The 13,409-nt window shown below is 40.6% G+C and overlaps 1 protein-coding gene across 1 annotated transcript in view; it reads left to right on the forward strand.

The window, feature by feature from the left end:
• The window catches only part of MYRIP (myosin VIIA and Rab interacting protein), a 492,137-nt gene that overhangs the window by 264,841 nt on the left and 213,887 nt on the right, over positions 1-13,409 (forward strand). Inside the window, exon 3 of the mRNA XM_030203295.1 lies at positions 10,949-11,170. Coding sequence (XP_030059155.1) covers positions 10,949-11,170 — 222 coding nt within the window. The remainder of the gene's footprint in view (positions 1-10,948; positions 11,171-13,409) is intronic.

The following is a 13,409-nucleotide window of genomic DNA, read 5'->3' on the forward strand; positions in this document are numbered from 1 at the left end:
ACTGATAATTTCTGTGTGTGTCTCTTTTTTTATTATTATTTATATAGGAAGCTAAGACATAGCTTAGCAGTAAGGGGTCCTTTTACTAAGGTGCGCTGAAAATGGCCTGCACTGATGTATTTTCAGTGCACCTGCAAAAAAGGCCTTTTTCAGGGGAGGGGCTGAAAATGGATATGCAGCAAAATAAAAACTGACATGCGTCCATTTTGGGCCTGAGATGTTATCGCTACCCATTGACTTAGCGGTAAGGCCTCATGCGTTAATCGGGCAGTAATGGTCTATGCACGTAGAATGACGATTATCACCCGATTTCCGCCATGAGCCAGAAAATAAAAAGTATTGTTGATAGTGGTGATCCTTGAGGTACTCCACAGTCTGCTTTCCAAGGTGGGGATATGTTTAAGATTGATTTCACTTCGTATGTTCTGGTGAGTAGGAAACCCTTGATCCAGCAAAGTACTTTTCCGCCAATACCAAAGTAGTCTAAGAGTCTTAGTAGTATGTTGTGGTTAATCATGTTGAATGCGCTCGACATATTGAATTGGAGGAGAAGTATACTTTTACCTATGGCTATTTCCTGTTTGAAGTTGGCCAGGAGAGTGATTAGCACAGGACTATGGAGGGGACAAAATCCCGATGGTGACAGATGTAGTATTGAGAACTTGTCCATGCAGTCAGTAATCTGTTTAGTTACCATGCTCTCCATCAGTTTGACAGTCAGTGGGATAGATGTGACTGGTCGTAGTTGGTGAGTTCGGTTGTTTTTTTCTTAGTGTCTTTTGGGATTAGGGTGAGTAGGATGTTGCTGTATTCCTCAGGAAAAAGACCATGTTGGAGCATGTAGTTTAGGTTGGATGTTAGGTCTGTTAGGAAGCGATCAGGGGCGGATTTTAGCAGGTAGCTGGGGCAGGTATCCAGTTTGCAGTGGGTGCTGGAGAACATTTTGATCACCTGGGTGACTGTTTCGACGGTGAGGAGCGTGAAGTTTGACCAGGTTCAATCAGCTGGGTATTCTCCAGGGTTTGGATCCAAACTATTGATGAAGCTCTCAATATCAGTATTGTCATGAGGTAGCGTTTTGCGTAGGTTTGTGATTTGTTTTCCTTAAAATAATTAGTGAGTTTGTCTGCAGATGGAATGTCTGTATTGGTTGTAGTGACCACTGTGGTGTCTAGTAGTTTGTTCACGAGTTGGTAAATGTAAAAACAGTGCTGATAAGGGAGCAGTAAACTCCCTAAATAAACTGATTTATTTACTAGAGATGTATATGTGCCACCTTTGCCATGTAAAGAATTTGCTGATATTTTTTCTCCTCACACTGTCTGGACAGTGTTAAGAGATACCACACCACTTTTTGTAAGCTGCCCTTGAGGTTTTCATTCTAACATGGGCTAAGAACATGGTAATAGCCTCATTTCATTTAACTTAGGGGTCCTCTAGGGAGTTCATTTTCTGTAGTAAAGAATCTTATGCTTAAAGGAATCATTTAACTGTTCTCTTTTAGTCCTGTTAGGGCAGCCATTCCCAACCCAGTCCTCCGGGTACACTTAGTCCCATCAGGTTTTCAGGATATCCACAATGAATATGTATGAGATAGATTTGCATGACCTGCCTCAACTGCATGCAAATCTAACTCATTAATATTCACTGTGGATATCCTGAAAACCTGATGCGACTAAGTGTGCCCGGAGAACTGGGTTGGGAAGGGTTTTCCTTTACCAGAACAAGTCAACATTGAACTCTTTATTTGTTTACTTTAATCTCATTAACATTATTGAATGTTATACATTATCCTTGTTCTCAAATACCTGAAATGAATTGTATATCTATTCATTTCTAATTTATATTATATTTTCTGTACTTTAAATGCAATAATATTCTGTATTTCTCATTCCGGTAATGGCAATCGCCATTATGGCATAATGTAAGCCACATTGAGCCTGCAAAGAGGTGGGAAAATGTGGGATACAAATGCAGCAAATAAATAAATAAATAAATATCCTGAAAACCCAGTGAGACTAGTTATACCCCAAGGACTGGGTTGGGAATGGTTGTGTCAAGGACTTCCTGCCAAAAATTGCTCCAGTAGATCATATTACAAAACAGAATGAACCTGTTTATTTTCACTTTTAAACATGTTTCTTTCACAACATATAGAAATTATGTCTCTCTAACATATGACAGGAATATTAAGCTGAATTTCTCTGAAAACACTGACCCTATTCTTGTAATTTGTACCGCTGTCTTCAATGTTTATAATGCTGTAGAAAGAACAGCTTAGATCAGAGGGCAGGTAGAGCTTTTAGGGTAAGTAAAGATTCAGCTTTTTCCTATTTGATTTGAACCTGGTCACTGCTCAGGGTTTATCTTTCTCTGTTAATGGTTGGTGAGCCACGCCTCAGTGGGTGTTTCCCAGGAATCATTGGATACTGCATTCTTTCCTCTGGAGAAATAAATTCCTTTAGCCTCTCCTCTTAAAGCTGCCCAGGGTTCTTTCTCACATACTGCTACTGTACAATATAACAATAAACTGTGCTCATATAAGATAACTTGAAAGCACATGTTGATTTTGTTGTTTATTTCATATCACCCTCAGGTTTTTCCTTGCAGGTGATTAAGGGGCTTGTTTTTGAAACAAATAGAAGTCCAAATCGCTATTTTTGAAACACAGTTTTAAGACATTTTTCTATATAGTTTGTCTGCAGTGTGTCCAAATTACAAGATGGTGTGATGGGGGGAAGGGAGTCAGGGATGGGCATTCCCAGAACTTGAATGTTTTTCTGCCGTAATGGAACAAAGCAAAAATTTCTAGGGCTAAAATTTGGTTGTAGATTGTTTATTGTTTATTGAATTTTCTATACCGACATTAATTGCACAGCAAGTCAAATCAGTTAACAGTATATATAAAAATAAAAACAAGTAACATAAAAGAACTGCATTAAAAGAAAGGAAAGAACACAAAACATCATTAAAAACCCAAGCCATTCATCACAGCCATACTAAGGCAGGACAAAACAACAATCATTCTCAACAACACAACCCTGTGGGAGACCGGCTATATAACTTTCTGCTGCAGAACCTGAGGAGACAAAGAAAGAAGTCTCCAATGGGCAGATGATCAAAAGTCCCGCTCTGTTCCAAACAGCACTCTAAAAATAGTGCTGGAACAGCGTGTGGCTTTAACACACCTATGATCAGAGCAGGGCCGTGCCTAGGGTCTCTGGTGCCCCCCTGCAGACTATCAGTTGGCGCCCCACCCCCTCCATCTAGCAGAGCAGGAACAGAAGGGAGCAGGCAAGTAAGCCGGACCTCAGGAAAAAATAGCACTCTATGTATCCCTCATTGATAAGTCTCTGACTCTAAAGTTTAGCAATTTCATTAAAGCAAAATGTATTTTCATAACACTTCAAAGATTTCCAACTCAAAATAGGAATGCTAATTCAAAATGTGAGCAAAGTCCTCTTAGTTTCCAAAGATTCTTTTTCTAATCTCCTTTGCACCAAAGGATATAATTCAGATCAAGCATTTATCTCTGATCAACTACCTCAGATCAAATATTAAGGTTTCCTTGCTTACAGTCACTTAAATCTACCTAGCCTTTATATAGCTTATAGGATTTAAACACTCTTAAACTGAAATTCACCCTTTTCTATTCTTCATAAACTTCAAGTAATCCTGAAATATTCAGATCCTTTTCTCACTACAGAAACTTCAATCTCCACCAACCTCTTTTCATTCATATTTTCTCATTTACCACATAATCAGGCACTCTTTTATAATTTCAGTCAACACACACAGGAACTCGCAGCTGCATATCTCTCTTGGCCAAACCGACGGTCAGTTGCTGTCTCACTCTGTTCCCTTCCCCGCAGATTTCTAACAGAAGCTGATCATCCAATCAGAGAGCTCTATTTGAATGCAGATTAACATACAGACATTCATGGGAATTTTTAGTGAAAATAAACCCTTCATTTTTGGATCAAACTCCACACTTTTGATCAGAGCCATGACCTAATATTAAGGCTGTTAACATTCCATCATTTTTTATCCATAAATATGCAAATGAGAACCTCCCAAAAACGGACTAATTTGCATATGATTTAAACAAATCTGAGCATATGACAACCAAGTACAGACTCCCAGCACCTGAATTCTGCAATTAGATTTAATGCAAATACTTTTAAAACTTATTTTTAGCACTTTTAAAATTTCAGGTTCTCTTTAATTTGAATGCTGTTCAAGCTCTGAAGCTCACCCTGAGTGAGGAGTTAGCGCCAAACCAAAGCATATATAGCAATCTGGTTGCATTCTCTCAAATAACTTGAAGAGCCTGCCTGCCTCAGTGAATACTACTGTTGCTTTCACTTCCGGTTTACCATGAAAAGGAGGGCAGGGGAGATAGGAGAATCGCAACTTCAGGTAAAAGATTTTGCAAGTGAGCGGAAGGCAGGGACGGCAGCACCCCTGGAAGGTAGGCGCCCCCCTGCCTTGCTTACCCTGCTTACTGCATTGGCACAGCCCTGGATCAGAGATAATTGCATGTAAATTTAGGTACGCAATTCTCTCTGATCATGGGGTAGAAGTGCAGGAGGATTGTGCCTGAGCATGCGCTCAGGCACCATCCTCCCATACTTGACAATCCTTCTGCACTTGATTGACTTGTCAAACACAGGAGCTGGAGGTCCATGGAACTATGGGACCCCAACTACCTCTGCCCGAGCCAAACAAAACGGGGACCGGAGGTCCAACAGACCTCCGGTCCCTCTGACCCCCCTGACACAGGTAGAAGGGATGGAACTGTTCCCATATGAGGAAAGGCTAAACAGGTTAGGGCTCTTCAGCTTGGAAAAGAGACGGATGAGGGAAGATATGATTGAGGTCTACAAAATCTTGAATGGTATGGAGCGGGTGGAGGTGAATCAATTTTTCACTCATTCAAAAAGTACAAAGACCAGGGGACACTTAATGAAATTGATGGAAATACTTTTAAAATAAATAGGAGAAAATATTTTTTCACTCAAAAATAGTTAAGCTCTGGAACTTGTTGCTGGAGGAAGTGGTAATGGCGATTAGCATATCTAGGTTTAAAAAAGGTTTGGACAAGTTCCTGGAGGAAAAGTCTATAGTCTGTTATTGAGATGGACCTGTAGGAAGCCACTGCTTACCCTGGGATTGGTACCATGGAATGTTGCTACTAATTGGGTTTCTGCCAAGTACTTATGACCTGGATTGACTACTGTTGGAAGCAGGATACTGGGCTAGATGGACCAATGGTCTGACCCAGTATGGTCTTATACAAATACTCTGTTCTGTGGACTTCATATGGCGTTTACCTGAATCCCTGTAACATTACAGGTTTCAACCGCAGAAATTCTTCCATACTTACCCTCAAATCTGAAGAACTACAAATACTACCCTTCCACATTCCGCATGAATCATATTATGAGATTTAAATTATATTCCTGTTTACTACAGAATTACATCTATAATCAAGACATAAAGGATAATTGTTTTAATTCTAGTGAGTATATAAATCACAATGAAGGGGATTTTTGATATTACGTCCAACTTTGGACGTTTTGCTAAAAACTTCCAAAATTCAAGTGGGAAATATACCCATTTTCAAAATAGAAAAATGTCTTTTTTTAAAGTGGCTATTTGCTAGGTGTTTTTGTACTCTGTGCATTTATCTTTTTGGTCCATTTTTGAAAAAAAATGTCCAAGTGAAAAACGCACAAAATCAATGTAAGAGGAGCGGCCATTCTTAGTAGACTGGCCACAAAGACATCCCAAGAGAGCAATGGGGCACCTTAGGAGGCACTGCAGTGGACTTCAAATAAATGCTCCCAGGTACACATCTCACCATCGCTCCCTTATCTTGTCTGCTGAGCTCCCCCAAACCCAAACAAAACCCACTACTCCCAATTATGTACCACTTCAATAGCCCTTATGGGTGAAGGGGGCACCTATATGTTGGTACAGTGGATTTCTGGTGAGTTTTGGAGGGGTCACAAGTGTAACGGGGAGGTATGGGCTTGGGTCCACCAGTATGCTGTCCACCAGACTACTCCAGGGGCCTGCATGATACTCTAATGGACCTGGCTATAACATCTGAGGCTGTCTTAGATGCTGGTCACATTTTTTTGGGGTGGGAGGGGGTTAATGACCACTGGGGGAGTAAGGAGAGGTCATCCCTGATTCCCTCCAGTGGTCTTCTGGTCATTTAGGGCACTTTTTGTGGCTTACTCATTAATAAAACAGGTCTAGCACAAAATGTCCAACTTATATCCCTGGATGTTTTTATTTTGTTCCATTATGGCAGAAAAATGTTCGTTAGGAATGCCCAGATCCCGCCCTTAACACACCCCTGACATGCCTCCTTGTGATTTGAATGCACTTCTGGCGGACTTCAGAGAAAAACATCTAAAAATTGGTTTCAAAAATACCAATTTGGACGTTTTTGTGAGAAAAATATCCAAATGCACATTTATGCCACTTTTTGGATGTTTGTCTCATTTGAAAATGAGCCCCAATGTCTCTGGAATTTATACTTTCTTTCTTATCTCATATAAGGGAAGGTGTTTCAATATAGTGCCTTTGGCACAATAATTATCCTGAAGAAAACCTCATTCTCACCAACCCTACCCTTTCACTCATTTTAGGGTAGACTCCAAGGACACCTTTAACAGACATCTGACAGTCCTTTTTCATTCAATCACCTTGTATTTTACCTCTTCTTATCACAATAGTGGGTCATATCTTTTTCTGTTGAGTTATTCCTAACCATCACACTGTAACCACATGTCACATGCCCAATCCCCTAATAACTATGTTTCTGGTATATACACTTTGCCCTCTAGTTGAGGTTTCTTTCACAGTATAATATCCCCACCCATGCTTCCCTAGTTTTCTCTAGTTAAACTCATGTCCTAGTTACAGGAACATCTTTAATATTGTTTTATTTGGGGTATAACTTCATAATGCACTAACATTACAGAAATGTCGGATAGACATTTCCTAAATTGTGAGGAGTAGGAAACATATTCTAGTCTGTTTCCATACATTCATTGTTGAAATCCTTTGCGTTGTTGCCTATCACTACTGTTACATTTCCATCTCCACAATACACCAACACTAATTTTCTTTGTATTTTGAAATAATAGAATAACTCTGCTCATTTTAGCTCTGTCTCATCTCCTTTCACTTTTCTTTGGTTCACATACATGACCTCTTCAGTACCTTTTCTTCTTCACATAGTAGTCTATGCTCTATGACCACTCATATTTCCATTAACCTTACCTCCTACCACAGCGTTACACTCAGGTTGCAAGGGTTCGCTGAATGTAGTAGACTCCATTGTACATTTGCACCCTCAGCTTGGGACTCACCTATATATGTGGCTGATTATATCCTGCTTGACCATGGAGAAAGTGAAGTTGCTTACCTGTAACATAGGTTCTCCGTGAACAACAGGAAATCAGCCACACAACCCTCCTACTGCCTCTCATGTTTGAATTTACCCATAGCTATAGAACCGACTGAGCAGGAAGGGCATCAGTTGCTAGGGAGGGAGCATTTGCACACGCCCAGAGAGCTTTTTCTCTCTTCTGTGCTTCGGTCTGCAGCTGTCAGGATGACGATAACCCATACGTGTGACTGATTTATCCTGCTGTCCACAGAGAACCCACATTACAGGTAAGCAACTTCACTTTCTGTAACATAAATCTGGGTACTCAGATGCTGTTGTAGAATTCAAACTCAGTGCCCTGCATATTGGTGCCCCAATTTGGGCAACCTTTGTAGAATTACCCTTCTAAGTGTTTTGCACACATTATCAGGAAAGTTATTTGGAGCATCCCATATTAGTCTCTTGATTATTAATAGGGAAGTGAGAAATCTGTGCCTGGGCTTTGAAGAGAAATCCTTATCCCCACAGAGTGATCCTGCTTCTTTGGAGAAGAATGTATAAATGCTGAATGAAGAAGGGGAGAGGACTGGGAGAAATGAAATGTTCTGTGGATCCTTGGGAAGTAGAGCCACTTAATGGACTGCCCCAAGACAAAGTTCTCTTGAAATGTAGCATTATCTACACTGCCTTTTGTAATAAAAAATAAATCTCTGCAAGCACTATTTTCTTTAGCTGTTTTCAGAATGAAAGTAGCATGACAATTAGATCATAGTCTGTGGGTAAATGTAGCTGCAGATTTTGCAGCAACGTGGGCACTTTGAAAATTGCCCTCGTAATCTCTAGTTTTGCCCTGGCTACATAGTCCTCATCACAAACCCTCTAAATGTTACATAATTATGCCTCTGTTTAACCAAAAGGTATTATCTAATTCAGAGGCTGTATTTCACAGCTGTATTGCAGCTCTTCATCATCTCTTGTGATTACCATCATATACACATACAAATACGGTATCCAGACACCGAGTACACTGATCGTACTTAGCTTACTGCATAGTGGTTGAATAGATACAAGCTCTTTTGTTTGTTTTTGTTTAAATTAAAAAGAGAGAAAAGCTTCCATTTTCTATTTTGAAACTTACCACAACTCAAGTGAGGTAATCAAATCTCATCAGTCTGTAGACAGTCTCCATAAAGCATATGCAGCCAATGTGATAAGGAAAGCTACTCACTAATCACAGTTGAATAAATTTTGCTTCTGATGAGCCTGCTCCAGTATGCCTAACACATTCTTTCTGTTTATAAATGCATAACAGGTAGTGCTATTACTTAGGGAGAGAATAAATTCAGTCATGCAGAGATCATGAGTGAGCACACATGGCCAACATCAATCCCACACTAATTGCACCAGTCTCTGAAGTAATCTCTAAACAGTTCCACTGCCTATGTGCAACAGTTAATGTTCTCTGCTGTATTACTCAGTTTCCTCATCAGTAATAGACTGTTATGGGATCTGGGGGCAGACAACTTGTTTGACTGAAGTTCCCTGACCATTCTTGGGATCAATATATAGTCTGACTTTGGTAGATGTTTTTGGAATATGAGATAAAATGAACCCGATATTTGCCATTGGAATAATGCATCACTTTGGAATCATATCTGCGTGAATAGCGACAATGCACTGCAAATGCTCTGGTTTTACATTTTTTCTATAATGTAACATAGTAACATAGTAGATGACGGCAGAAAAAAGACCTGCACGGTCCATCCAGTCTGCCCAACAAGACAACTCATGTGTGCTACTTTTTGTGTATACCCTACTTTGATTTGTACCTGTGCTCTTCAGGGCACAGACCGTATAAGTCTGCCCAGCACTATCCGCGCCTCCCAACCACTGGCTCTGGCACAGACCGTATAAGTCTGCCCAGCATGAAAGAAACATTTCTTATATAGCTTGAGTTTAAAGTGAAATAATAAAATGTATAATAAAGGAATTTAAAGTCTAATAATATATTCTGATATAATTTTACCTAATGTGTTGGATAAACTCAAAAGACTTCTTCCACTCTTGACTTTTAAGAGACATTTAAGTGAAAAATGAAGTAAAACTGGAACAATAAAGCAAAAGAACATTAACCCCCTAATTCTATATATGGCGCTAAAAATTGCGCACATAAATTTGGGCACGCACCCAATTTGTGTGCACTATTTAATTGCATAAAAATTAGTGCTAATAATACGGCACTAACAGTTATCAGTGCTAATTGTCAATATATAAAATTTATGCACACATCTTTTAGTCGCTATTCTATAAAGATGTGCATGCCAATTTTTACATTCTATCTAAAAAGGGGGCGTGGCCACAGGAGGGACATGAGTGGGTCAGGGTCATTCCTGGAGTTTTTCACACCGTGTTATTGAAGTAGGCAGATCTACACCTAATTTAGGTGCAAGAATTTACACCAGGTTTCAGTTGGGCACAGATCTCGGTGCCGAATGTTACTCTATAAACGGTGCCCAACTTGGATCACCATTTATAGAATAACGCTTAGCACTCATCTTTTTGGTGCTATATACAGAATTTAGGGGTCCTTTTTCAAAGGCGCACGAAAGATGGCTTGCGGTAGTGTGGGCACGGATTTTGGGCGCACGCCAATCCATTTTTTAGCGCACCTGTAAAAAAATGCCTTTTTTTATTTTTGCTGAAAATGGGCGTGCGACAAAAAATGAAAATTACTATGCATCCATTTTGGGTCTGAGACCTTACTGCCAGCCATTGACCTAGCGGTAAAGACTCACATGTTAACTGGGCGGTGATGACCTACGTGTCAAATGCCACTTGGCACGCATCCATTATGCTTGTCCGAAAATAAAAAATATTTTTTGGATGTGCACCAAAAATTTAATTACCGCAAAAGCCACGTGGTACTCGGGCGGTAACTCCATTTTGGCATTCGTTGGGCATGTGTAAACGCTAACGTGGCTTGGTAAAAGGGCCCCTTAGTCTTAACTGCCCTAAAATAATTCCAAAGCACACCAATTGATTTTAAGAAGTTTGTTTGCAAAATATTACTTCAGTTTATGGGGACTTAACAATTTTAGGGGGTCTTTTACTAAAGCTTAGCTTAAGTTATCTGCAGCAGACCCCATTTTATTCCTATGTGCCCTGCTGCAGATAACTTGAGCTAAGCTTTAGTAAAAGACCCCCTTAACAAAGTATAATCTTGCAGTGCTTTAGATGTTGAGTGAGACCATTGTTACATCTACATTTAAGGTTTAGATAGGCAGTTTTTCATAGTTACTTTTAAGCAAACAGTAGTTCCAGTGCAAGTACCAGCACAAAAAGCCTTGTGTTTGTGAAGACTCTGCTGTAGAATTTTCAGCAATTTTCTGGATTGATGTAACGAGATGGGAGGGTTTAAACAGATGAAATAGCAGAATGTGAAACTTCAGCTTGTGGAGAGAAGGCTTTCTCTTGCATCTCTTTTCTGTTTCTGTGCCCAAAATCTCTGGTGACTTTATTTTTCTTGTTGTCTCATTTCAGCGAAATGAAACAGAAATTAGATGAAGAAGGCAACAAGTGCACTATCCTCTCCAAGCAGCAGAAGTTCAACGAGCACTGTTGTATTCGTTGCTGTACCCCGTTCACGTTCCTCTTCAACTCCAAGCGGCAGTGTCTGGACTGCAAGTACAACATCTGCAAGAGCTGCAGTACCTATGAAAAGAAGGAGAAGGCATGGATCTGCAATGTCTGCCAACAAGCAAGGTAATGTAGCACCCCAGTCTTCTAACATCTACTGTGTGTTAAAGCCAGCAGCTTGGGACAAGAGCCAAATTAGCTGCTTAAAACGGGTAGGGGCGGAAGCCAGTTGTGACCTGGGTGGGTTGGAGGCAAAAGCCAACTAGCACAAGGTAAACTAGCATGTTTTAGCTGTAATAATTGCCAGTCCCCTGATAAGCCCCTCAGTTGCATTAAAGCCCCACTCACAGATTCAAAACCCAACTGTCCACCTGACCTCTTCTCAATCTCCCATGACCTCCAGTTAAGGCTGACCAAATTTCTGGTTTAGTTTCTGTACCAAAATCGATCCAAAATGCGGGTTTGGAAAATTTTCCCTCCCTCTCCAACTTGAGAACCCATGACACTCTCCACCCCTCCCCTTGGGCTGCCTGGGCCTAGCTTAACAGGCTGTGGTGGTCTAGTGCCTCTTCAGGGACAGGAACAAAGTCCACTCATTCCTGCCCGGTGCTGCTGCTGAATAAAAATGGCTGTTAAGACTTCCCGCGACAGTCTCGTGAGACTGCTGTGGAAGGTGCCAGCAGTCATTTTGAGATTGGCACTGGCATAAGCAAGAGTTACTTATGCCAGTGCCAATCTCAGAATGGCTGCCGGGACCTCCTGAGGCAGTCTTGGTAGACATGTTTATTCAGCAGCGACACTGGGTAAGAATGAGTGGGCTTTGTTCCCCAGCAGCCCAGGGGATTAGGTCCTTGCCGGGAGAAGGAGAAGAGGGGAAGGGGCAGTGCCTCAGAGGAACCCATTTTCCTGTGGGCAGGCAGCTGGCTGGCTCCTGCCAGGATGGGGCAGGCAGGGAAGGTATGGTGGTTTTGGCTTTGGTTCCAGCCAAAACTGTGGCCACAGATTTGTTTTTTGCCGGAACCAAAGCCACTAGTTTTGGTTGGTCTCTAACCTCTAGATCTTACCTAAGTGGTTTAGTGGGATGGGGAGTGAGCAATCTAACTCTACTCCCACCCCATCTGGCTCCAGGTGCAAAATGGAACCCAGCGACCCCTAGCAGCAGTCTTGCAGTACTACCATTAGGAGTCAATCTATCTGAACCCTTTCAGTTGTACTGTAAAATGCCCAGCTTAGGGTCCTTAAGGAGAGGTAGAACAATCACTTGCTTCCACTGTTATCCCTACTATTCCAAGTGAAGGGAAAGGAAGCTGTGGAATAAGGGTGAAAAGGGACAAACTCAGGAGTAACCTAAGGAAATACATCTTCATGGAAAGAAGTGGTGAATGCTTGAAACATCCTCCTGGTGGAGGTGGTGGATAAGAAGATTGCATCTTAATTCAAGAAAGCTTGGGGCAAGTACATGGGATCTCTAAGGGATAGAAAGGGATAGTAGTTAGTTTGGATGTGCAGACTGGATAGGCTATATGGTCTTTACTTGCCTTCATTTTCTCTGTATCTGTATTTCCTCTCTACAGCCAACACATTACACTTCACTAAGGTTTGAAAATTAAAGACCACAAATATATTTAACATTAGGAAACTTATGTACTACTGGATGTTAGTGGTATATGAGCATTAACTGTGTGTGTTGGCATTATCATTGGGTAACAGATGGTAATAGTATCATCTAGACACGAGAGCATTAATAGGCAAAATGATATACAAATATTTTTGTTATATTCAGTAAAATCTTGATATATATACTCTGTTATCAGTGCATTTGCCTTTATAGTATGTTGTCTTTTTTTGTTATTTATCCTTGCCTTGAGCTATTATTGAAAGACAGGTGATACAGTGGGGAAAATAAATAATGTCTTATTAGGTATTATATTATACAGCAATGATACTTTGAAATGTTAATTTAACTTACCTCCTTCTTCATCCCCTGTTAATTAGGAATCTTCATTGGCCAAAGGGTGCTGTTTTCCCTTTTGCAAATTAAAATGGTGCCTTTGACCTTCTGCCACGCATATACAAATACAGTACAGTATGGACTCAAGAACCATTTCTGTTACTCCAGGTCATGGGAAATAACATGGAAATCAGTGTTTCCCATGCTACCTAATGCTGCATTATTACCATGGTCATATACTGTTTAATGAGGGCATATTCTTTAGTTTAGATATCCTCTTATTTTAACATGGGTTAGTGCATAAACCATGCAAAGATAACCATTTCATAGAGGCATATTTTCAAAGCACTTTGGGAGGCTAAGTTCCATATGTTTCTATGGAACTTTGGGAGGCTAAGTGCTTTGAAAATAAGC

This window comes from Microcaecilia unicolor, chromosome 1 (genome assembly GCF_901765095.1).
Source record: "Microcaecilia unicolor chromosome 1, aMicUni1.1, whole genome shotgun sequence".
NCBI lineage: Eukaryota > Metazoa > Chordata > Amphibia > Gymnophiona > Siphonopidae > Microcaecilia > Microcaecilia unicolor.